The sequence below is a fragment of the Pungitius pungitius genome, chromosome 21, assembly GCF_949316345.1.
Source record: "Pungitius pungitius chromosome 21, fPunPun2.1, whole genome shotgun sequence".
Taxonomy (NCBI): domain Eukaryota; kingdom Metazoa; phylum Chordata; class Actinopteri; order Perciformes; family Gasterosteidae; genus Pungitius; species Pungitius pungitius.
In genome coordinates, this window is record NC_084920.1 from 4,983,750 (window position 1) to 5,011,019 (window position 27,270).

Here is a 27,270-nt window from a genome sequence, read left to right on the forward strand (position 1 = left end):
TATTTAAATCGGCCGATAATGGGAGGCTAGGAGGAGGAGGAGGGGGCTACCTATGCAGAGGGAGAAAGCTATCCTCCGCGCCGCTGTCGCCTCATTATTTTCCGTCTTGACGGACGCCCGCGCTCAACCCCTGGATGAATGGCCCCGTGCTGAATAAGTTATCGCCAGACACACAAAGGGAAGAGTGCCACAAACAACGCAGCGGTACTGCAAAGCGTGAATCCCGCTTTCCTCTCCTTCTCCTTCAGCCACCCCTTCCCCCTGCTCCCTCCAGACGAAAGGCAGGCCCTGCGAGATCTCACCTGTAATTTCTGAAGCTCACAGTAGGTGGGGGAAAAAAAAATTGTGACGATATATGATAAAATGAAAGGGAGGAAGGAAAGAGGCGTCTATTTGTGCTGAAAAAGATATTTTCCTCCATTTTGTTTCATCTGTCCTTTTTGTTTGTGCAACTCCTCAGTGGAGACAGGGACCTCTGTTGGACAGCATCTGAAGATGTTTGAGAGGTGTTTTTTTTCGTTTTTTTCTTCTTGAGACAAGGCCCACAGCACGATCAGTGAAACAGATTTGGTTCCCTCTGATGTCTATTTTGTTTCCTTCTCTGTTGTTCAGACTGCCGGGACCTGGCATATCACACAAAGATCCCCTCCATACTAACGCTCCCATGATGGGGCATGTGAGGAGGGTTCCTTATAGCTGCAAAATTCAAAGTTGGGGAATAATGACAAAGGGAAACGGTCCATTTTCAAACAGTTTTGGCTGCGTTCTTTTCTAGCCACCGATCCCCCACCTTAGCCGTCACTCAAAAGTAGCGGCAGAACTTTTGGACAGGAGAGCCTCTGACCGGGATATCAGAGGGTGCCGTAGCCCGACAGGCGCTCGACGGCAGATCAAACAGGGCGGGTACCCTTGGAGTGACACCTGGAGCCACTTCAAGGGATGAGAGCGCCACTGATCTCCAGTCATCTCGTCAGAACGACTGTCTGTCAGGGTTAAAGCGAGAGGGGAGGGGGTGGGGGTGCGGGGGGGAGGGAGTGCGATCAACTTGGATGCTACGCTCGAGGTCGAACGAAGCGTCACCCCGATGGCACGGATGGCTGACCCTCGAGCCTTTGGAGGAGGAGTGCTGCAAAGAGGTTGGAATGCTTGAGATCAGCCCATGATGCCTTGCTTTTTGTGCTGATTTAACAGTTTCACTCAAGATTTAACCATAATAATGTTTGTTGTGCTTCGATTGCAAAGACCTTCATCTGTAACATTCATGAGAAAGTATTCACAATGTAGCATCTTTAAAGCATGTACAATTCCTTCACTGCGTCTTCAGAATAATTTAAATTCGACTTATATCAAAAAACTGTCCGCTATAGGCTAGATAATGTATGAAGGGAGCCGTGTAGGGGGCTTTGGCATCCAGTTAAGCGAGTCAATCCCCACCAGACAAATGCATCCCTTATATAAAACAACAACACGTTTTTGCCCTTGTCAACAACCCCTTCTTCTACACAACCACTGCTTGTGTGTGTGTGTGTGTGAGGATTGTTTCCTTTCTGCAAAAAATGTCCCATCAGCACTCTCTAATGGGCGAGGTGGAGGAAGAGAGCAAAAGACAGAGAGATAAAGCGCGGGGGAGAGCGGGAGAGTGACAGAGAGCGAGAGGGAGCGAGGGGTGGCGGTGGCGCTCGCTTGGCTCACGAGCAGTGAGTAATGAGGCTGAGGCGCACCCTGTCATTCTCCCAGCAGCAGCTTGTAGCCACACACACACACACACATTAAAAAGTAGCTCCGAAGAAGACACTCATCCGACATTCAAAAGTGAAAAGTAAAGTAACCAGATACATATAAAACAGAAGTTGGATTATAAATGTATGTCATTATTGTTTCACCCTCCATATGAGACGGGCCTACATGACCAGCGAGGTCTTCCAAGAGTTTGTCTGCCAACAGTAGCACATACCTTTTCAGCCTAACATGCTACCCATAATCCACAATATGCATACACACACACACACACACACACACAGACACACACACAGCTGCGCTCAACTTGATATGTATAAAGTTTAGCGAGGGGGTTGCAGTGAGGTCAGATACGATTTACGCTTTGCCACTTTGCTCCTTTGCCAGAATAAAAACAGACTGGGCATGAAAGAAAGAGCACAGAACACTTCCCTCGAGGGGGCAGAAAAGGCCGGGGATAGGACTGACCCGGAGGGATGCGGCAACATGGGTGGAGGTGCGAAGCTTGGTGGTGGTGTGTGTGTGTGTGAGAGAGGGGGGGGGGATAATGATGCCAGGCCTAACAAATCGCAAAGCAAAGGGAACGCGTTGGAATGTAGTACATGGAGTTATCGTGGCGGCTACACGGAGGGGAGATCAGAGGGGAGCGACTCCGGGGAAGGAAACAACAACACGAAGCTCGGCTGTAGCTACTGAGAGGAGTTTAGCTGTAACACGATGCAAAATAGAATGTAAAAAAAAAAAGATAAATGGCTTTTACTCCAATACACCGGTGAACCACAAAGAGGAGGAAATATATGAGTGTGTAGGATTGGTAGTGCAGGCGATAGGTAGGTATGATGATGGATGGAAAGCCTGCCAGCGCTGCACTGGGTTGACTTTTCTGACCTCGCAATACTGTAATGTTCTTCTTTTGCTCTTCACGGTGTAAAAAAAAGAAAAAAAAAGAATGAATGAATGCTAACACAAATAAATAAATCAAAAGACAAAATCTCAACTGTAATCTTCCACGTCTTTCAGCCTCAATTAAGAAAATATCAAATCTTTTTGTTCAACTTCATAACAAGACTTCAAGAGGGCCCCAAGACTCCAATCCAACCGCAGATCAGTGCTAGAGTAGAATTCCATTAATTATGTGACCTACATATCCCAGCAGTTAAAATGCCAGACGGATGGATTGAGTGAGAGGTTATATGTATATTCGCCAATAGCCCAGAAAACTTTCCTTTTCTAGTTTTTATTTATTTTGGGGGGGGGGGGGCGCACGCACAATCGTCTCTTAGCTCATGACATTCGTTCGCATTAGTGTTCATTGGGCAAAGCCTGCTTTTGAATAAAGCAGGCAGGAAGCTTTTGATTTTCCTATAGGCAAGGATGAGCGGTACATACTCTTCCTATGATCAAAAAATAAATGATCGACGGTATTTATGGACTTTACGGCATTTGCAGTGAACTCCTAGGAGATACCTGCAGTGGAAGAAATCAAAAGTCAAATCAAAGAAATGAACTGGGCTGCACATTAAGCCGGCTTGTCAGGACGCGTCTCGAGGAAGGAAGTTGGCGTACTTGGTAACGCCGCGCCTGCATCTGCTTGCGAGCGGCAGCGCGGTCCTCATCCCTGGCTCGCGGGGGCCGGTCTCCCAATCAAGTGTCCACAGTGCGCGCGAGTTGCCTCTTCTGAAGGCTGAGGCCGCGTCCGCCTTGCCTGCCCATCGCTACTGCCAGTCCCGGCCATGAATATGGAGCTGTTCTGTGGCTGGGAGCTTGCTTATGTTTTCTGTCTGATATCTAGGCTCCACACCCATTTCAAAGGGAGGTCCACCCGGGGCCTTGACTTTTTGATCTGCCTAGCGACTGAGTCGACCACCTGCATGTGGGATCAGCTGCCAGCGAGAGTAGACGACCCCCTCCGCTTGGAAATATACATCCTCCCACCCACACCCCTCCTCCCCTTATTCGTGCAGCTTCACCGGCCTTCACTGTGCCCCCCCCCCGCCCCCCCCTCCGTTCCGTGAAGCTGCCAGGAGCCCCGGCGGCCCTCACTGGGTCTGGAGTCCCACTCCCGACTGATCTGAGGTGAGGCGGATGCTTGAGACGTTCGGGGAAGCAGCGGGAGGGCTCGCGCAGTAGTCACAGGGCCATTTGTGAGACGCCATAGTGCCACTGTGCCTCGTAAACAACAGATGCCTTATCAAAAGGGCCGCGGCTTCTCTGATCAGGGGGTGGGGGGGGGCAGCGAGTTTTAACCCGGCTAAATGCAGGACCGCACTAAAACCCGTACATCTATGTCAAACTTGAAAATCTCCACATCAGAAGGGCGGATGATGGAGAGCAATTAGTTTGAATTAAAATCCACTGAACAAACTTCACATACACAAAAGCCACGACTCCGGTGAGCTCAGCGAACGGTTTAGCCAGCGGGGATTAAATGCTCGAGTTTGTAGTCAGGTGTTCATTATTTTACAGAACCACTTAAAGCCTGGGTTGATAGAAGACGTGTCCGCACTGATTTTACAAATGAGGTAACGTTCAGACCACAATAAATCAGCATCTTATTCACTGCCAATTAAGCAGTCAAGAGGATATTGATGGATGGCAACAAGGATTCAAATCTAAAAACACAATCTGACTTAAAGGGTATTCTGAAACGGAGGAAGTTATTTTCTAAGAAGCTGACGAGTACCTGCTTAAGGGACTACAGAACTTAATATTTCAAAATGGAAACCGATCAAAGTTGTAAAAAGGCGATGCTGTAGCCGAGACATTTTCTTTGTGGTGCAAAGGTTCTCTGGTGGTACTGCTAAACAGAGACTAAATTAAATGATAATAGATCATTTGATGATCGTAGATATTAATATGACATCAGGTTTGCCTCTCTGCCTCATTAGGATCACTCTGCCTGTCACAGTATAATTAAAAACCAAGAAGATCTAAAAAAAAAGTGAATTAAAAATTAACTAAGAAAGGATGCCCTGGATGCCCACCACTAGACCACTGACTTCCACGGAGTAAAAGAAGACAGCTGACGTGATGTTTGAGAGACGCGTCACTAGGACACAGCCAATCAAAGGTACCTACACAGTGTTTTATACCAATTACCCTCCTGAGCAGTGATGAGTTTCACTGTCAGAAATGTGTAAGATACATTTTCCAACAATGCAACAGCTATTTGAGATGCGTGTGCCTGAATATTTCTTTCAAATCAGGGATACTCAAAGTCTTTAAGTTAATTGGCTTTCTTGAACTCTGACAGCCGGCGTAATGGGTGTCTAATTGTTTCTCAGCTGGGGTGAAACCCCCGAGACCACAAAGACACTTCCAGAAGAGGTGTGAAGAACCAAATGCGGCACCATTAGAGGAAAAGGACACCATTTATCTCGCCGTCTATTTGCCTCGCAACGGGTGAGGGGCCCAACGTGTTGACTTTCTCATTTCTTAATGTGTCTCTGCAGTGGTAACATCCAATCACAACACTACTCGGGTTGTATGGAACTGACTGACTGTTGACTACTGCAGTGTTCACGTATCTGCTACTATCACAGATAAACATGCTGAGTATCTTGTGTATTCATGTAGTAGCTTTTACATGGAGCTTATTACAACAAAAAGGTGGACATAAGATGGAATATGTACCTGTGAGATGGGAGAAGGAGTTTGTGCCCATAGCAGGTCTGTGGGGCGAGTGCAAACTTTACAATACACCACGTTAGGTCTACTTCACTTACTTGCCTCTTTGTAAAAGTCATCTACTCTACGGTTACCGAAAGAAAGAAAACTATATCTGAGACAAACAAGTGGAGGATGACGGGAGAGAGAGAGAGAGAGAGAGAGAGACCCCCCCCACAATCCAAACCAACAAGATAAAGAAACTACAAATGCTCTGACATCACACACAAACACACAATTAATCAAAAGGCAGAAAACTGGGGGACCAAATAACGCAATGAATGGGCAAATGAGAACAAATTGCCTTAAAAGGGGCGGGAGGGGGGGGTGAAATATCATTGAACCATCCTGAATTTACTTTTGGCTCTCAGTTCTCTCGCTCCGGTTATAAATTACTTCAGATTTGACGTTTCCAGCCCATGAACTCACAACAAAACACACATCCTTTTATTCAAACAGCGAAGAAACAAAAAGAAAAAGGCTTTTTGTTAGAGAATGACAGGGGGGGGGGGCTGGATATGTTGTGCTGCTCCCATCAAGCAGAAAGGCGGGCGGTAGTGGAAGAGGCTCGCCGCCGGGCCCCATCTTGGAAGGGCCCTCATAAATCCTGATTTGAGCGGGGCGCTAAGCAGAAGAGGGGAGGCACGTCAAGAGAGGAGGCTGGAGCGAAGGGGGGAGGGGGGGGGGGGCTCGCAGCTCGCCTCCTAAAACGCTACATCTGATTAAGTCTTCCCATCAGGTGACAGCTGAACTTTAACATTAATATGATAATATTGAAATAAGTGTGTTATTTACTTCAGGGGCACAGGGGGGAGAAGAGGGGAGGAGGGAATGATGAATGATTTCTGGACGGCTTTGGGTGACGTGCCAAGCGAGCTGACCCCCCCCCATCCCCATCATCCCCATTCCTCCTCTTCCCATAATCAGACTTGACAAAATGGAGACATATGCAGAAATATTGGTTACAGTCGGCGTCACAGCCCTTCTCAGGCCTTCCCTCTCTAGTCACCGCCGGCCGCCCGGCGAGCCGCCCCCTGCAAATTGTCTCCGGGCACTGAAGCATCTATTTCAATTGACACTTCCTTCCTGGCCCCCAGGATTTTACATTTAGTCGGTGTCATTTACATATTACTCTTAATCAAAATCCACAGTGGGAGACAGGGGGAAAAAAAAAAAAAAAAAAAACAAGAAAGAGGGGGAACGAGAAACAAACCGTGGCGTCACGGTTCAGGGGCAGGCACACAGGCACTTTATAACATGGAGATGTGACATGACACATTACCGCGTGTGTGTGTGCGTGTGTGCGCGTGCGTGACAGAGTGTAAGGTGGCGGTTGTATAAGATAATCCAAAGACTATTGAAATATCTGCGTGTGAATGGTTGTGTTTGTGCGGGCCGCCTCGTGCGTGAACTAGCAGTGCGACTGAGACAAAGACGGCGAGTTGGACACGGGGTTGTAAGTGCATTTTGTGAAAAACAAATGGGCACAGAGAAGAAAAGAACGGCGACGCGTACAGCGGGGACCCTATTCGCTGACGGGGATCCGATGTTCGCCCGCCCCCCCTCCTCCTCAGTCTACCGAGGCACTTAACTCAGATATACGGTTGTGTATCACAGAGCAGCCACTCACACTGTCTGTTTGTTTGTTCAAATGCACAGTAAGTGGTCGTAAAATCTAAACGCCTCGGAAATACGAATAAGAGAAAACATCACCTTTGAAATGTTTGATTGAGCTGCAGAAAAATTGCATTTGGATATTTAATATTTCCTTTGAAACACGAGTACTGTGTTCATTGATCCATTTATCAACACGTTCTTCTGTTTGTTCTCTGGTTTTATCAAAGCAATGCAGCCGATCACATATAGAAAGATGGCTCGTTTAGTAATAAGCTGAACTGAGGCTCACAGCACAGTTAAAGCACACAGCATACGTGTACAGAGAGGTGCAGCGACATGGTCCGTACCTGCCCCTTACCTTCTCAGCATGCCGGTGAGGATGCGAGAGCTCTTGCCCAGGTTGGCGTCCGTCTCTCTCAGCTGTTGGGGACAGAACGGGTGAAAACCAGGATTAAGTTTACGATTCCCCGGGCATATAAACACAGTCTACATCTAAACAGCAGGAGTAAAAAAATACTAAATGAGTATTAAACTTTCTTTTGGCTACTAAGTACACTGCCATTAAAACCTTTAGACGAGTTACAGTCTCATTGTAGAATTAGCAGATGGAGAAAGGAGAGGCCCCTTCTGGTTACATAACAGAGGACGCTGGCAAATATCAAATGGTCTTATATCAGCAACAGATTGATGGATTAACGGTGACGGGGCCTACTTTTTATTGACCAAAAGTATTTAGTTGCGGGAAACATGTTACAGCATTAAAATGATGGCCGTTTTCACAGTGGTCATTTGAGCTGCTCTGTTGCACAGCCTTCTGCTACCGGCCTCAAGGCAAAGCACCTTGCTCAAAAGGCGAATCTCAGAAGGCACCTCTAAAGTTTGATATCTTGTATTCATCACCCAAACTTGTTGGTTGCAAGTTAGAAGAATGAATCAAAGATCCTTTGAAAAGAGGGTGGGCCTTTTTCTGTTTCTTTTCTTTGCTTTGGGTAACTGGTTTACCCGTCCACAGAACAGCAGTCAGCTGTTTGTTTACAGGTAGAACATCTCTCTGACGTTAAACCGACTACAGATTCCCAGTGAGGAAGTCAGGTCGTCTGGCCTCCTGCTCACCTGTCTTCAAAGCAAACATTACAACGGTGTAAAATAATAATAACAATGTGAAGGGCCCTTTACTGACTTGCGCCACACGCGCAGGGAGCCCTGAAATAATGATTATGGCTGTTGAGGGCTAATTGAATATTTCTCTTTCTTTAACTCCATCTCCCTCCTTTACTCCCGCTTTTTTCTCCCCTCAGAGGTCAGGGAGATGTTTTCGTTCTATCATCTTATCTGGTGTAGACACTCTCACTGGGAAATCAAAATTGGTAGAGATGTTGCCAACCGGGTGCGAGTGAGTGTGACAAAAAAAAAAAAAAAAAGAAACAGCTGACACCGCACTGAGGGAGCAGCCACACACGTCTACCTGCAGTTCCAATTTTTGGAGGGTGATGAGGGAAGGCGGGGATGGATTTTTTTTTTGTTGCAGAGAGGTTCTCTCTGGAGTCGGCAGGGAGTCCTTCATCCTCATCTCCCTCTGAGATAATAGCCGCCATCCCAATAAAGCCACTCTCGCTCGGTGGGTTTTCATCAGCGTGCTATACTCAAACAAATTCTATTTTTAATTCCTCACTTTCACACGTCTTCTTCCAACCTTTCCCTCCGCTACAATGGCTCCAGCATCACTCGCATTCACCCCCCCCCCCGCCAACCTTCCCGTTTGTTCTGGCTCGTCTTGCAGTCATCTCTCAATCGGCCCTCTCTTCCCACCCCTCCTTTGCTGCTTCCCCCCCCCTCTCCCCTCTCCCCTCTTCTTCCATCCTTCCTCTTTCTCCCCTCTGGCAGCCTGGGTTGGTGCGATGCAGGTTGCGAGAGCCAAAGATACATGTGGTACAGGGTAGGAGGTGGGGGACTCGGGGTAGGGGCCCTCTGGCAAAGACAACAAGTCCTGCAGTTGCCTGATGTCTGCCTCTACCCACAGATCTGTCCCCTAGATACTTCACACTTTCTCCCGAAATACATCCCTCTCTGAAGCACTCCTTCTTTCCATTGCTCTCTCTCTCTCCCCCCCCCCCCCTCTACAGCCTCTTACCAGGTCTCATGCTATCCTCCTTAACCTGAAATGAAAAACTGAGGAGTGCAGCCGAGTTCTAGGGCTAAAAATCAAACATATTCTGACACACAGTTGGTCAATCTCAATCTTGAGTTACCTCATTCGGTGATGGAGGATATTTATTTAAATGAGAATCTTCTGGATTACTACTTTAAAGTTTTTAGGTTTACTGAGCGTCGTAAAAAAAAAGAGAAAAGAACGAAATCATCCAACTTTTGTCCTCAAAAATCCTTTTATATAATAAATCAGAGTTTTTCAGTTAAAAGTGGCTAATCAAGCAGGCCAGCAGCTACATTTCACAATAAGGTCATTGATTGTACAATATACAATTATTTTAGATCACATATAGGGGGTCAAATTACGCAAGTTCGTGTCATAAATATGAGAAGGGAGACAATAAATGTGGCAACCTGATTTAATAATTTTATGGAGAGAATTATTCATTAGAGGGGTCGGAACAAATTAATAATTTGTGCACAAAAAATGTTTATTTTGGTCCCTGAAATTAGGATTCATACCCTCAAATTAATAATTTTGTACGGTGGAATAATTGATTTGATGATATACTAATTTTAGGGAATAAATATTAAAGCATTTCCCATGATACCTGTCCTTCTCCGTTTGAGCCAGCCCTAGAAAATTCTAAAATCACACCCTTCAATCCACTCTGGTTCAGTTGGAAGCAAACTGCTTTGACCCCATGTTGAAACCTTCCATTGACTTCTATTTGTTCCATGAAAGCAAAACAAAAGGCCACCTCCCCCTGCTGAGCATGGAGGGTTTGTGTGTGAGTGTATGTGTGTTCAGGTGTTGCCATTGATGCTAAACCTATACCTCCTTCACCTTCTTTTTAATGCAAAAGAGGTGTTAACCAGCATCCCCTGTCTTTACTTCTTGATTTCTTTTAACTCTGCTTTAAAGGACCTTTTGAGTGTGTGTGTGTGTGTGTGTGTGTGTGTGTGTGTGTGTGTGTGTTTGTAATTGCACGCGCTCACATGTACATATGGTTGAAGGGGTTCAGCAAAGACGACTCATGGGAGGAAGAGGGAGAGAAAGAAAACCAAAGAGACAGGGAGCAGGTACTCTCAGTAGACGGCGTGCAGCGTTTTGAAAGGAGATGTTTGACTTCCTTTGAAATCGCCTGTGCGAGGGCCACTGCCACGTTGTGGTCTCTAAGAGGGCCCCCTCCCCGTGTTTGCTCTTTTTCTGGCTCTGTGAAACATACGGAGGAGCACGGGCTAAGGATTTGGGGTCGGTGGGCGGAGAGGGGTTTGAAGGAGAGCGGAGGGCACGGCCGCCGTGCTCGTCCCCATTCGGGTGGGGACTCAAAGAGCGCGACATCCTGGAGGAAGGACGCCAATGCAGACAGAGGCCAGACTCACTGAACAATTCCCCTCTAATTAAATAGAAGTGCGACATAATGCAATCAATAAACACGCACATTGAAAACCGCGTCCATACGATTGCGCTGACTTTGTGTGAGCATGGCCCCAGATGGTGCATCATGTACCCGGCAAACCACGCAGAGGTGAATGCCGCCAATGTTGCCAAGCAGCTGTAACACCTTTGCGCTCTCACAAACACTTGTTAGAATAGACAGGTGAGTGTGTGTGTGTGCAGGTTGCATGCGCTCACTCACCCTTTCTCTGGCTCTTTGGATCTTCTCACGGTCACTGTTCAGGTTGGAAAGGATCTCCTGACCCACTTGTTCTGTAAGATAAGGGGAGGGGGGGGGAGATTTGCAGAAATTAAATAATGTCATAATATCATTGTCGTTTTCGGGGCGGAGTAACTGCAATAATACGAGTTCATGATTTGTAACCCCTTTTGAATGGGCCATGTACCGACAGTATCTAGACGATTCACCCAGTGAGTCTTTTTAAAGCAAGGCAACAATGTTCAGCGCGAGCCACACAGCCCAATATTGTAGTTTTTTTTTTTTTTTTAAACCTACTTAAAATGCTTTGAGTAAATAGACAACAAGTTCTGGGCAACAATACCTCAGCATCCCGCATGCCGGTGGGCTCCACCCAGCCAATGCAATATTCATTAAACCACTGCTTTTTAAATGCCTCTCTTCAGTTGTAGATGTAAACACATTAACGCACAGTTACGAAACATCCCCGACAAGGCACCTGACAAGCTTGTCATTGGTCACTGTCATTTTCCTGTCCCTAGGGTTGAGAATGAGAGAAAAAAAAGAAAGAAAGATAACCCAAATAAGCTGCAAATCAACATACCCCGGTGCTCTGCCATCTATGTAACCATATTGCTACGGTATTAGCGTTTAAAAAACCAAAAATGAGGGAGGCTGAGGATGAATCAGGGAAAAAAAGGAAAAGGAGTGAAGAATCTTTGCATGGATCAAAGACAGGCTTTCAAGCGCAACAAACAAAATCCGGAATAAACAACGCAGTTGCTGACTGTATTACACTACACAGGTGCCGCACACCAAAGGGCCCACGTGCTGAGCGCCTGTTTGGAGGAGGGGGGGGGGGTGCAGAAATGGGCTACATCTGGCAGCTAAACAAGAGAAGAGAGAGACGGAGATATGGAGGGAATGAGAGAGAGAGAGAGGGAGAGACGGAGAAAAGGGGATCAGGCAAAAGAGAGAGAGCACTGTCAAATGAATGACGTTCGTCTCCCATTCATCCCGTCTTTTTTACCCCCCCGCCCCACACTGTAAGTGACTCAAATGTGTCTCTTCCTGCCTTCATTAATTTCTAATCTGGGACGAGACAGATTGAAGGATATCCAGATTAAACAGTGCAGTCAGACAGTCGCATGTGACAAATAGGGCAGATTAAAAGACTGAGTGCAGGTATTAATAACCATAAAAAAAACGAGCCCCCCCCCGTCCCCATTGGAGAAGAACAAGGGATAAACAGGAAGGGAGTTGTTGCAGAAATCCTCTGTTAAAGAGACAAATAAGCACATCTATCTATCTCTGTCAGGGCTCTGGCTCGCTTTTTTTCAAATAAATGAGTCTGACAAGTATTGCAACAGCAGAGGGTTTTCGGGGTTTTTTCGACGGCAAGTTCATTATTGGAAACATTTGCAAACGGACGGAAAAGATGGACGAGGTGGCGGGAGAAAAGGCGTCCGATGAGAGCTCCACCCGAGCGCACATTACACGCATTCTGTGAAGGTTTCGAAAAGAGCCATCAAAAAGGTTTCATGAATGTTAAGTTAACAAGCAAATAAATATGACAAAGACACCACATCTTCTTGTGAATTATACTCATTTGACGTGGCTTGGTGGCCGGTAAGCCCCCCCCCCCCCCACCCCACAACTATGAGCCATAACGGACATGCAGGACGCCCCCCCCCCCCCCCCCCCCGAGGGAATGAATGGCGCTCGTTGTCTTTATTGTGAGTCTTCCCTCGCATTGCTCATTCTCTGACACGTTATCTACATCTCCATTCATCTCGCTTAAGTTCCGCCGTCCAGTGGTCCGTGGAAAAAAAGCGCCAGAGGTCGCTGGGAGAAACAACTTGTCAGGGCAAAAAAAAAAAAAAAAAAACGCCGGAAAAAATATTCAGTTGAAAACAAAAGAATCGAACGTTATAAGAAGGATGAGAGGTTCCTCGAGAAAATGGTTGCATGCAGTGATTCACCATTTCATCATCACCGTCATCATGCACTTAATGTAGACGGGGCTCCACCCAAAACGGTCTGTAAAGGAAATACTGCAAACTGGTCCTGTGGGTTTTCACTGGCCTTAAATATTACATTTTGTACTTTGCGTTTACTGCAAAAAAAATGACAATAGCATTAAATGTAATAAAGAAAGCAGGAGAGGAGAAATTATTTAGTGTTAATGCTCTCGACTTGTTGCTCGTTAGTGTTTAAAATATTCCCCTCCTGTTTAAACAGCCATTAAGAATTTAAATAACCCTGGCCCAGAGGCCTTGCTCTGACTCACTTGTTAAAGATCCCCCCCCCCCCCCATCCCCCAAAGGTCCATTTAACAAGCCCATTATTCCATTACATTACTCTCACACTCGCAGCACCGAGCCTTAATTCAACTTACTCCCCTAATGTTAATGTAGAAGAGAATCAGTATAGAAAGGTTGAAGGCTCAAATTAGATTGAAGGGGGAAACGATGTCTTGATCCGGAATTAGACACGCGGCCGACATGGCACACGGCTCCGTCGTATCAACTCAACGCTTATTAAAAATGATTTGGCAGACGTAGAAATGTATTTACTGGACGATTAACTTTACTGGTGTCGGAACAGGCGCCGTGAAACCGGCCAAACGCAGTTGGATGGAAACTCCGTTCGCTTTGCTTCAACAAGCGTTTTTTTTGGTAATTGTGGATTTTTCAAGCAAAGATTTGCTTTCACCAGTCACCAGGATGCTTTTTATTATTCTGTGTATAATAGAAATATCCTAAACTGTGTTGTCCCGGCTCAGGATGGATGTTCTGCTAGCAGTCGATCCTCCAGAGCCTTCAACTTCCTCCAGTCCATGGACACATTTAATTGGAAGCATCATCTATTTTGCAGCAGCTGTTTCATAGCAGTTACTCGCTGTCTAAGGGCTCTTTCTCTCTTTCATTGTTGGGTTTTTCTTCTTTTTGTCTTCTTTTTTTTCTTCTTCTTTTTTTTTCTTTTCTTGCCTTGCTCCCCTCTGTCCCCAGAGCGGAAAGGGTACAAGACCTGACAGTGGTGTGCTCTGAGGCTCAGCACAGCTCCTTTTCATTAAGCAGTTGAGACCACTTTTTGAAGGTTACCACACACACCGTTGTATCCGGACACGAGCCACACACTCCAACAAACGGGGCATGGGAAACCCACGGGAGGGCTGAGGGGGGGAAGTGAGGAGGAGCCTGATAAATACACACACACACACACACACACACACACACACACACACACACACACACACACACACACACACACACACACACACACACACACACACACAAAGTACAGCATATGCCTTATATGCCAGTGACTCCCAGGTGAATAAAGTTACCTGTCTTTGCACGCTTTCAGAGAAGCTTCTATTTTTTTTGAGCTTCTCAAGTCTACAACTGCCTGGTGACAGACTTTCATCACCTCCATCAAAGTTGCACCCACACTGGGATGTATTTGTAATGCTGAGCCCACAGGCCACCAGGCTAGCGCCTTCGACGCCGAGCTGCAGCTCAAAATAAAGAGGTGCGAAGTGCCGGGTCACAGAGAGACGGGGGGAGGGGGGATGCAGTTTTTGGAAGCACACCAATGTCACGCCGCGTAGTTCATTCCAATAATAAGATTATCTCTACCATCCGTTAATCAGCAGCTGTTGCTTTGGTCCGTTTACCGTTGATTCCTCTTTTAACAAGCGCACTGTGTCAGCCAGGTGAGACGGGTCCGGGGGCCGTGCACTGAAAAATGCCCGAGACGAGAGATATTCTGGTCCGCGCTGACTTGGACCCCGCGCGCCGGCCCTTCCTCTTGCATGTGTATGAGCGGCGGGCGGGCGGGCGGGCAGTCAGGGTGGATTTCTGGGGGCCTTTCTTCCCTCTGCCGGGCTCTGTTTTATTCATCGCCTGCGCCCTGACCCCGCGGAGCTCCTGTTCTGACAAATCACTCCTGATTAAGACAGATCTCGGTTAGCCAGCCACTCAGCTAGGGCCTATTCATCATTCCGTGGAAAATATTCATCTCTCCTCCCCTCCGTTCCTCCGTTCCTCCTTCCTCCCGTCTCGTTTAGCCTGTCTGTCAGACCGAAACCGGGGGTGCGAGAGAAATTTCCGCCGCTGTTTTAAATGGCTGATTATAGACAATTGGTATATGGAGAGACGTAAGGGCGTCTTATGGGTGATAAGACGCAAGTTTAATGGGTATAAATGACCGGACCTGGAGGAGAGCAGCTGGTAATAGGGCCGTTTGTTTACGGCTGAACCGGGGTGGAGAGAACTGAAAGCTATGTTTCTAGTTCAGCTCCCCCCCCCCTCCACATTTCTCTCCAGCGTTTACCTCCAATTCTCCGATCACCGGATTCCCTCCTTTTTCTTTTTTCTTTCCCCTGAATTGAATGAGAATTGACGGGGGGCTTGGAAAGGAACGGCTTGTTTTGCATTGATGAAATGACCCTCACGTCCCTGTGGACATGCAGATACTCGCACACAGCCACTCATGTATTACACTGTCTCCACGAGTGAGTTACATTGTAAACATCATATTTACCGTTGGTGTTATTGACTGAAAACAGTCAGATGTGTGAGACCATTTTATATGCACAGACAGAGCGTAATAAACTAGAGCAAACATCTTGACAGCCCCACAGCTATTGTGTTAAAAAAAAAAAAACAGATTAAATTAACCTGAACGACAACCCTGCTGGTGGAGAAGTGGGGGGGGGGAGAATGAGGGTCCCTATGGGCAAATTGCCTGGACTTAATCAACCAGTCTTACTGAACCATCCAAATGAAAACTAATGGACTTGGGTGCTTGCTGTGATTGCCCCACATGCAACAATGTGTAGGCAGGAGCGTTGCTTTCTGAGGTCGTCAATTAAAAAAAAACAGGGAATTTCTACAGACGGCTGGTCAGCCTGTATACATATTCAGCGCACATCGCGATTGGTCAATTGTGAAGCTCAAGCAGAGCAGACTTATTAATTCCATTTCTTGTGCGGGGTAAATGTTTTTTTTTTTTTGTGTTTTGATTAAACTTGTTTAAATTGTAAAAAAAGGCAATAAAAGGTATGAACTGTAAAATTAAAAATTAATTTCCGAATGAGCTAATTTGTGTATGCATTATTCATATTCCTGACATTTGTGTCACACAATTTGGTTAGCCACATTGCAAAAAAAAAAAAAAGTGATTGAATAAAAAAAACACTAGTATGTCAAACTTTATTCAACCAGAAATAATAAAACCAGATTTTAAGTGCTTTAGTCCGCACCTTAAATAATTTGATTTGATTATCATCTGTGTGGCTGTATAAATGATGGTGCCACAGCAAATGAGCACTGTACTAACCTAATGACCATATCTAAGGCAAAGGTCAAAAGTTTTGTTCAAATGCATAAATAGATGCACATACTTCTGGATTTGGAAGACAAACGCATTGAGGGAAATTTGAGCCCAACCAATGACTAAAGAATGGAATATGAGGGGGGTGCGGGGGGGGCCACGTCAGTTGGTCCTAATCAAACACAACATCTGATGCAGAAAAGTTTGCCAATTTGTTGGAAATGGACTGAGGGAGCGAGGAGGGAGCGAGGAGGGAGCGAGGAGGGAGCGAGGAAGAAAGGGAAAACTTGACGTTCATCTGGTTCGTTTTCAACAGTTTAGGAGCGTTAATCATCACATTACTGTTGATTAAAAGGCTTTCACGTCTCTAATCAGTAAGTTGACGGGCGGATCAAAGAGCGAAACACAAATTTCTTGCCTTTTAATTATCTGTACAGCACCACACCTCGGGCGGCTCTTCCCTGCCTATCTCCTCAAACTCAGCGAAAGACTGCGAAAGCAGATCTAACGCGACAACAGTTCATTATCCAATCAAATGGAGGACGGGGAGAGAAAAACACACACTCAATTACCCACACCCACACACACACGCTCTAAGCCTTGATTGGTGAAAACCTGGGGGAGGCCTGCAGTCTTCTTTATTAACATGTCCCAAATTGGAACACCTTAATTATGTTCGTCAAAAATCGGACGTGGCGTCGAGCTTCATTTGCATGTTTTGACGAGGCCTGCCGGGAGCCCTCCCTCTATATTTCGCTCCGGCGTGCCGGGGAAGCATTTAGCGCCCCCCCCCCCCCCCAACACCTGACTGATGAGGAGGGTCTCGTTACCGGTTGTTACCGGTGTTTGTGGGATTCGCCCGCCGCGCACCCCGCCGCTTGTGAGCTAAACGGTGGAAATGGCGCGAACGGCGAGGGAGGTGCAAGCTGAAAATCGCCACTGCTTCTAGAACAACGATTCCGAGCCGATGCACAGATAGCATGTTCCTGGACTCACGATCGCATCCTGCAAAGAGAGCAACGGACCCCCCCCCCCCCCCCCCCCCCCCCACACACACACACACATTAACGGGCACACTAAATGGATCCTCGTTACGTCGACGATATGTAAAACAAGCATGGCAGCAAAGCAAAGCAAACAATCCGCGGGGACGCGGCACTGTCGGCGGCAATTTGGCAGCGGAGAAAAAGGAGGGCATGAAAACGAGACATCAAACATCGTCTTGAATGGAAGGCGTGGGCCATTAGAAGCGGCTGCGCTGACAGGATCTGACAGTTGGAAACACTTAAAGATTATTTTTCTCAAAACTTTGAATTCATTAGTACCCCGTGAGCTGGGGGGGGGTGTTGGGGAGGGAGGGGGGCGGGTTGCTCCGGAAACACAGCGGAAGATAAAGCGAGCCCGGTGGAACAGGTTGCACCGCAGAGGGCCGGTCCGATGCCGGAGCGCGGAGAAGAGCTCGCCAACGCGTTGCCTTAAGGATTCAGTAGGAGGAATATCGTTGTCTGATGATGTAGAGAAACTACTGAAAAATTGTGAAAAGAAAACATCCCTTTGGAAGACGAGCTTGCTGACAAAAGGTACAAAACGAAAATGCTTGAGCTTATTTCCTGTCTCTCCGCATCCCTACGTTTCTATTGGCCATTTGGATCCAGCGAGCCATGAGTGCGGCCTGTCACCAGAACACTGCGTCGCTGTTTCGCTTTACACACACTCCTGAACCCTGTGTGCGTTGGTCATTTGTGCTCCCTTCACGTCGCTCCTCCGAAAACAGGCGGTTGGCGTCCGGGGCGTTCTCATTGGTAGCCTCGCGTGTTGAATTTCCCGCTTCCGCTAACGGCTATTCGTGCAGAGAGGACGTTGTGAATGAAGCGTATCGTATCCATCTTTTTAAGACATGGCGGAACTAATTCAAACGACCTTTTAAGCAAATTGAAAACATATTTGTAACCCCCCCCACACACACACACCTTGCCACCTTGCCATCATGTTACTTGGACAGTCTGGACGTGGCAACACATGTCTACTGGACACAGTGGTTCTTTTGACGCGGTGATATTTTCTCTCCGGGGGCGGGGTGATGGTATGCGACCCTGTCACAACTGACAGGACAGCGGCAGCCGGGCAAGGCTTAAAAACGCCGTACAGTAAGAAACGTATACTAATTCCTCATGTAGGCATGTGGAACCTCCGTGTGAATCAGCATGTGGACCACACAGCCTGGCAACCGAAAGACAAAAAAGCAACGATATTCCTACTGTGACAGAGAATCACTGGGCTACAAACAAATACGCAGCTACAAGATCAATCCAAGTGTACGTTCACCTCATCTCCTTCAAACACACATGCAGACAAAATACACACAATATGTGGGACAGTTCTGCAGGTTATTGGAAATTTTTATGGCTTTTGGAATATTGGGCAAGAAAGAACTAAAATACACAGTTTAGTAAACACATGCGGTGCACATCGCATGGTAGCTAGCAGTCCAACCGGTTTTTCTGTCCCTTACCGAGTAAGCCCATGAAGTGACAGCCGGAATGACTCATCCATGCCGTTTTTCCTCATTTCAGAGCTCTAAAACATGTGGCGCGTTCAGGAAAGGAAGAAGACAAAGACACGGAGCTGGCGAACATTAATTTGAATAGATGGCTTTGCACGTTTTTCAAAAAACAAAGGAAATGCATTCAGCGCGGCGGTCAGATCTCAGGGACACGCACAGCGCATTTTTGGGGGGAAGCTGAATGTAAAAAATTTACTTTTTTTAATTAGTTTTTTTTTTAAAACACTGGGCACCTTTAACTTTTATTGAACTACTGTTTTCTTTTGCGAAGTGCATTGACAACTACGGCGAGTGAATGGGCACGACATACACGGAAACTCGCACACTGGGACACGGGGAATAGAAGTATGATGAAAAGATACAGACCACATTTTTTATGACAAATCTAACAAAACAACAAAGACAGATAGTTTACCTGGAATCTCATTCCAAGGTGCTCAAGTAATAGCAATCTGTTCGGAGGCTTGTGAAGGGCCTGCGCTTACAAGGTTAAGTGAAAAGTCCTGTTCCTGAAGGCCGAATCAAAAGACGCAACAGTGAGAGCATTTTGTTACCAATTGTTTTGAATACTTAGACCAATGTGAAAAGCGCTTCAGTTCCATTTGCAGGATTCTGTCGGGTTTGTCGGTAGAAAAAAGAGAAACTCCATTGGCAGTGCATCTCGTGCAAACATCATCTGCATGGCCGAGACGGCGCCGCTATCGCAGGCAGCATACGGGCCGCGGCGGCGGGGCAGCCGTCCCCCTGATTGTAATTGAGGCCGACGCGTGACAGCCCCCCCGCGCGCCCTCGCCGCCGTGGCCCGGGGGCACAGGGCGCGCTGACAGAGGCGGGCACCGGAGACGGTGGCACGGGGTGCCGGCCTGGCACGGCCACGCCGCGGTTACCCTGAGGGGTTGCTGACCCCCACCCCCCCCCTCCCTCCCTCCACCCCTCTCAACCCAGCGCAACTTTCGCTGCCTCACCTTTGTCACCAGGCAGCTCGGAGGCTAACGAGAGGGCAGGCGAGGCTGCTTAACAATTCCGCCACATCCGTTGGCTGGGTATGCAAGCAGGTCTCTTTTTTTTTTTTCTCCCGCTCGGTGGCGTCGCCCCCCCCCCCACCCACCTACCTACCTCACCCCTCTTGCTCCGAGACCTTTGGTGAAATAAATGTCAGCCCGAGGAGACAGGCACTCATCAACACTTAATACCTGGGAGGTATATTAATGCTGTGATGGTTTCCCGCAGGAGGGGAGGAAGAAATGCTTTGTCCCCGCAGGGAGAGCAATAAAGGACAAAGCCTCGGACGACTCTTGGAGGGTTTCTAACTTTCTGCCAGGGTGTTTGTGAAAGCGCGAGGCGTGGACTGAAAACGGACTAGTGTACAGTAGCATCTCCAGACACTGCAAGTACCACGAGTTCTTTTAAGCAGCGGATATATATTTATAGAAAGTTTGTCTTGATCAATAAGTAAGGGAGAGTGATGGGGGAAAACCCAACGTTGGAGAGTGAGCAGGGGAGTATCAGGGAGAGAACAAGCGTCAGAGAGAGAGCATGCTCGATTCTCTGTACAGATCCCCCCCCCCCCCCCCACCGGGGTCCGAGTTGCAAATGAAACTTCACTTCCATAACAAGTGGAGCTGGAAGCCTACTGGGGCCTTCTGGTATCCAGTCGGAGATACATAATTAAAAAGGAACACGGAGAGGGAGCATGTTATTACCAATGTTTTCATTAGGCCAATTTAACACACTGGTCTCCCACTAGACAAACACACAACAGGCAAGGAAGTGGATGGAATAGGATGCTGCCTGTTGGGGTCTAAACTCAAAAAAACGGTTCAAATTAGTGCTACGTACGCATCTTCCCATTCTGGCCATAGCAACATTTCATTTTGACAAATGTGGAGGAGAAAAAAAAAACTGCGCTGTATTTTCACCCTTTTCCCCAAACATCCGCGCTTAAATTAGCCAGGATTTCTAAGATCAGGGACTGTTTTTTAGGCTATGAAAAATGGATTAAATGAAGAGGAAGTCTGGCCTAATGAGCTCCCTGGGCTATGGAGCAGCAGGGACCGTGAGGGGGAAAGAAGGGAGACGAGGCGAGCCTTTGAGGAAGAAGGGGGCCGCAGCCATGCCCAAAGTATGCCAGCTCCTCCTCACTTTAGCGCCAATGGCACAGACGGCACCTGGGCGAAGCCCGGCCATCCTCGTCCCGTGCCAGGAGGGGAGAGAGGCTGGGCACCAAGTTTGTGTTCAACCTGAAAAAGTTATTTTGGCCGTCTGGTTTTGGGGTGAGAAAAGGAAAAACCTTTTTTCACTTGGTGTCAGAGTATATAGGCCTTATCATTTTAAATACTGAAGAAAAAATTATATATATATATATATATATATATATATATATATATATATATATATATATTTTGCCAACACTGATTCTTAATTGATTCTCAGGAACGAGATCAAGAGAAGATCAAGAAATCACAATTCCTACTTTCAATTACACCTGATACTTTTATTTAATATAATGCGCAAATGAAATATCATGAACTTCAGAGATTTCACTGGTGTTTAATCTGAATACGTTTTGAATGGATAAATGCAGCATTTATAAAGTAGTATGTATATAAAGCTGTGTACAAACTTAGCAGAGCAAAACTGTAAACTATGATAAAACTAGACAGTAAATGAGAAAGAAGGCATCTCATTTATGTTTTCTGCACTGTATAACAATATTAAATCTCTGACAGACATAAATGTTTTAACTTGAAATGAATGTTATTTTCAGTAGTTTTTTATGTTTCCAAATTGTTGGACAACATGAATATGATGGGCTTGTTGTCATGGAAAATGTCCATAGTACAAGTCAAAAGCCATCCCTGTCGTGTAAAAGATACAAAGATGCATTTTTGCTTCAGACGGCCACATGCTTTTTTTCATCCGCACATTTCCACATGTTGAATAATTTGGCAAAGACACCAAACCAGGCAGGTTGCCAATTGCCATGGGACACACCAGGACGGGCCAAGTCCTTATGCCAAAGGAATGTCAACAACTGTCCATAGCAGTGGAAAGGAGGAGGTCGTAGGCGCAGGGGGGGAGAGGGGGGGGGTAAGGGATTATACTGGCAGGTAGTGGCTCCTGGATGCCAGCCTAAATAAAGAAAGAGGTTAAAGAGGAAACACAAACAGGGGAGGGGGTTATTCTTCATTCACTTTTAGGAAAAAGAGCCAGAGAGAGAGAGAGAGAGAAAGAGAGAGACATAAAGACAGCCGGGAAGGGGAGAAGACCGGAAGGGGGGGCTAGCTGGCACATTCTTCGGCTCCTTTTCCTGACAGCGATTAGAACCTGTCAGAGCCTCTCAACCTGCCACTCCTCCGCGTCCATAGGAGGCCTGTCATTACAAATAGCCCAGATTAAAATACCACACTCCGGGGGCACGGGCCTTGACCTCCACCTTCCCCGCCGTTGCCAAATGTCTACCCGCACGGTCAACCCCCCCCAGAGAAGCGAACGAGGGAGGAAGGCTTGTTAAAGGGAATGAAAAATCTGGGATCAAATCCTGCAACACCCCCCCCCCCCTCCCCTATGCATTCATCCTCACTATTCGCCTCCCTCACTGATTGTGATGTACTCGTTACCGGCTGTACGTTCTTGAATTAAACGCACTGGAGGTGTGCCGCGATGCAGTTTGATTGGGCTAATGGTTACAAAGTGCCGAGAGGCGTTCAGCTCGAGCCTCCTGCGCACGTCGACTTGTATTTCTGCACCAAGCAGACACATGCAAACAGAGAGTAATGAGTCCGACGCGTCCTGGATCCATCTGGTGTCAACGCAAATCCTCGGTCCTGACACTGAAAAATGACCCCCCGCAGCAAGATGTGGAGGGTTGTGTGTGTGGGTGTGTGTGTGTGACAGTCACCAGCAACATGCTGACAGTCCAATAGAGTAGAGAAGGAAGACATTGTTAGGATTACACACACCCACACAAATATAACAAATACACCTCAACGTCAGCGCACAAATATTCACGCACAGACTACTCGGTCGGACATGCCGAAACGTGCGCAAGAAAACATCTCTCGACTGATTCGGTTCGAGTTTCTATCCTCAAACAGAGCGTGAAGTTGTGGCCGCCGTCGTGTCACAGTGTGGCGGAGCCAGACCGGGCTAAAAACAAACCAAAAACAGCAGAGGGGATGACACCGTAGTTAGACAAGGCCTCGAAGTGGACGTGACTGAGCCCACTCACGCACTCGCACGCGCACACGCACACACACACGCACACACCACTGCCGGGGCATTTATTAGAACGGATTAGCCTGAAATTACCCGACAGTCCTAAAATTGAAAATCAATGTGCATATGGTGTCACAAAGAGGAGCACCTCAAGTGGGATGGAGACCAATTCAATTTTGCAATACTTTTTAATAAAAGGAGAGAAATGGAAAACGCATCAAATCAGATCTTGGCCTGAAACTGTTCTCTTTTGTTGCTTTTTAAAAAATTTAAATAGCAGGGGGAAAACCACCTTTGATACATTGTCAATGTGTGGGAACACGGGCGTGAAAAACAGCACTCGCTCACCATGATGAATTTAAATGAGCAAATCTGGGGAGTTACAAGAGCAGTTTTTCTTCAGGAGAGGAGGCGGCAAACTGAATGATGAGCAATTAGGCCCATCACGAGTTTAATTTTCCAAACGAGAGCTGACTGAGACAAACAACGAGACTAAAAGCAGACCTTCAAGAGAGGTTTTTACATAAATGCGTGAACCAGTGAAACTAAAAGGACTGCTGCTCCACCAAATCTGAGACATTTTGACCCGATGAGCACCAGAAGTGTCTGAATGCCTAAAATGAGTATGTGTGGGGATGTGTTGTTGTTTTTTTTTGGGGGGGGGGTTCCTGTCCTGCATGCCTCGTTACAGAAGAGGAAGCTGCACCGGGAGAAGAAGGAGGGATGCAGAGAGGTGACCGAGAGAGACAGAGATCTCCGGCGACCTGATGAGACATAAACAGCTGATGGTTATCTGTGCACCGAGCCCGGGTTCTGTTGCCGCGAGTTAGACTTACAGCAATGACGTCTGGGATGGGGAAAAATAAATAAATAAGAAGGCATCTCATGACGGACGACCTCCACTCGGCCGGCGCGGTTACTCGACTGGCCACAACCACAGAACGGTTCATTTAGCTTTACCACGCCGAAAACCTTCATTCTGTGGATATTTCACATTTAGTGAACACTTGAACACTCTGGGATGGTTATGACTCGGCAAGGTAGCTCATATTGCTTCGATCATTTGTGGGGGAAATGCTTTGCTGCAGTGAAACGTTCCAAAGGGACCCAAATAGTGGAGTGCCTCACCAGAGAAATTCCCCCTTTGCAGGTCGGATAAATGACATCCTCCAACCTGGAGGTGGGTACGCAGAGAAAACACATCCTACACCCTCTTTTCTCTACTCGGGTCGCGCTCTCTCCAAAAAAACTACTGAAGAAGCCCCCCCTCGCCTTTGATTACATTAACAAACAACCCCCCCCCCCGACTGACAGCTGCACAGTATTCATACCTGGACTGTACAAGCATATAATGTTTAATATATAGCTCACTCGCCCACCACACGTGGAAAATATGTACATATTCCAAAACAATGAGGCGGTACACAAGTGCAAGCGGCAAGAGGGAGCAGGAAAGTGTGTGTGTGTGTGTGTGTGTAGGTGCAGACAAACTCCTGATAGTGACCCCATACCTCATCTCCGGGGCATAAATAAACATGTGTGTGTGTGTGTGTGTGTGTGTGTGAGCGCTCCTGTGGATTATAATCAGAGAGAAAAAGGGAATCAAATTTATTCTGGAGCTGTCATTAATATTTCAAGGCCGTTACTGTAGCCCATGTGAAAGATCATGAATGATTAATTTAGACATCACCTCTGTCACAATCCCTTAGCAGGCCCAGCCCGTGATCCACCTTTGAGAATAGTAAACAAAAGGTGGGGTTCTCTCCTCGTTTTGGTTGTGGTCTAGTTTGGGGGTGTTACTGGCGAGTGAGGGAGGGAAGTAATGTTGTACTGTTAGACAAGTTGGCTGTCTTTGTGGCTTTGGATGTGACACTCAGGTGTTCAGTGTAGAGGGGGAATATCACAACTTGAGTTAAAAGTTAGGTAGGCTCAGGCATGTGTGTGTGTGTGTGTGTGTGCGTGCTTTGCCACTAGCCGCGGATCCCAAGAAGTTCCACCACGTTATCAACACAACACCTGAACTCGCCGCTAACTGGGACCAATGGCACACGGGTCATTCTGGAGCCCGCTAACGAGGCCCCCCGGCCTTTATTGTTTTCTGACCGGCAGCAAAGCTCAAGGTGACGGCACGACAAAATAAACGCGGCGAACGCAACTGTTGTACCCATTAGTGTGCAAAGCCGGAACTTTCGACAGGCGCGCGCTTTGCACCCTCCATCCCGAGCCGGGGGATGAGCGTCTTAGCCGCTGACGGATGGGGGGGGGGGGGCCTCGGAAAGGTCCCGTCACACACACACGCGCGCGCTGACGTGTGCCCCTGTGTTTTTGCTCCGTGTTTGGGCTTTGTGTGACACTTGTCTGACAAGTGGAGATCACAAGGAGACAGGATCCATCTATCAGACCGCCGACGACACCGCTGCCGCCTCCAGGGCCCGAGGGCGCTGCTGCACACCTCTGTGCCAAAGTAAGTTTAAGTAGAGTCTGTATATGTCATATATTTGGTCTTTTCAATTTATCTGAAATATATCAACTCTGTGTGTGTGTGTGTGTGTGTGTTTTAGTGTGTCCTTATGAAGAAAATTCATACCGTGTACTTATGTTTTAGAATATTAATGGTAAGCATTAATGCTGCGTGTGTGTGTGTGTGTGTGTGGCTACCTGCTGAGCAGTAAGCCCACAGGGGCGAGTCGAGGAAGGATGACACTGATGCAATGTATTGCCGTGTGCCCTCGGGTGCTTTTGGTGTGGTTGTCATTCTGTTGTTTCCGTGCAGCTCCCCCCCCCTTTGTCACGCCCCGCATTATTCAAATAACGCGCTTTAAAGTCCCATAAATAAATAATGATTTCACAACGAGATGGATTGATATGAACAGTGATGGAGAAGTGTGTGTGTTTGTTATTTTTGTTTTTTGCCGCAGATATCTTGTTGTTTGGACAAAGTCTTTGACAGGCATTTTGTCTCCTGGGAGATTCAAGCTCACCGGAAAAAGAACTGCTGGGTTAGAAGGATGCTGTCTTGCTGAGCTGTGTACGTGTGCACGTGTCAGAGTGTGCGAGTAAGTGTGTGTGTAGACATTTTATAATTCAAACCATGGCTTTTTGGCTCTTCAAAAATAAAGAAGTTCCACACTCTAAAATAGTTATCTGGTATAAACGGGCTGCGCCGGTCAATAACTTGAAAGACACAACCGAGTGTGTCAGGAGGTCAAACTCAACAAGGAGAAGCAGAAAGATACATTATACATAAACACACAATACAACAGGAAAAGGGAAACACACTTTCCATTTCACTCAAACATGCGTGGAAAACCACACACAGACACACAAAACGGAAATTAACGTGACGGAAGACTATATAGGGTGACCACACTCCTGAACTTATTTCTTACAAACGTACACGTTACAACACCCCACCCCTCTCTCTAAACAAATCTCCATAGCTTATGGGACCCGAGAAGGTCAATATGAATGTGAAACTTCCTTGTCTTTCCCCAGAAGAAGAAACTGTGTGGGACTTGAAAGCAGCAGCAGCAGCAGCAGCAGCTCGCTGGCTCTCCTCTCTATAGTTCCTAAAGCCAATGCAGATCAATACGCAGCCATACATACCACAACTGGAACAACTCCTGTCAAAGGTTACTCATTTTTTCCTCTGTGTTTTCTCTCTTCATTTTGGCAGGGTGGAGGAGGATGAGGAGACTGAGAGGGAAACAAACGAGAGGGAGGGAGAGAGAAAGAGAGAGAGAGAGAGAGGCGAGACGGCCAAGGAGCGGCGAGAGTAAAGCAAGAAAGACAAACCTGAAATGATCCTGCTCTATAGTTGCGGAACTCGGCGCTAATGGGTTTTGACACATCGCCAGCAGGCCAAAGAGAGAGGGGGCTGCGGGTGAGTCGATAGCGGAGCGCGGCGGTGGCCAGGGGGCTAGCAGCAGCGGCTAGGCCGAACCCCTGGTACCAGCATGGGCTGGGGGCCTGACCAGTGATCATTAGAAAGTCAATGAGTCCTCTAGCGCTTGCAGCTACGCTAGCCTTCCCAGGGAGCCACACCACCTAGCGAGGGCCCCATTGTGAACATTCACGTGCGCACGCACACACACGGCAGTGTAGCATAGGCGTAGGTCCCGAAGTGCGTGCCCATCGGTGCACAAACGCAGCGACTGTAAGTAGGCATAGCGAGACACGTGGGCACAAAGAGAAAAAGGTTCAATGTAAATTTGAAGAAGTGAAGAGCACCGGGAAGAACTTATCACACACAACACACACAAATACACACACAGACGTGCACACACAGGTTTCATGATGTATGCCATGTCGGCCAGCAGGAGTTTGGAGCCTTTGATGCCC

General features: G+C 47.3%; 1 protein-coding gene across 4 annotated transcripts in view; it reads right to left on the reverse strand.

The window, feature by feature from the left end:
• vti1a (vesicle transport through interaction with t-SNAREs 1A) overlaps positions 1-27,270 on the reverse strand; it is a 95,539-nt gene that overhangs the window by 23,006 nt on the left and 45,263 nt on the right. For 2 of the 4 annotated variants that reach the window (XM_037462811.2, XM_037462810.2), the window contains 2 exons: positions 10,812-10,882; positions 7,368-7,440 (listed from right to left, as the gene is read on the reverse strand). In XM_037462811.2, the coding sequence (XP_037318708.2) occupies positions 7,375-7,440; positions 10,812-10,882 (137 nt within the window). In that variant the 3' untranslated portion in view covers positions 7,368-7,374. The remainder of the gene's footprint in view (positions 1-7,367; positions 7,441-10,811; positions 10,883-27,270) is intronic. The other 2 variants (XM_037462809.2, XM_037462808.2) reach the window with 1 other exon arrangement.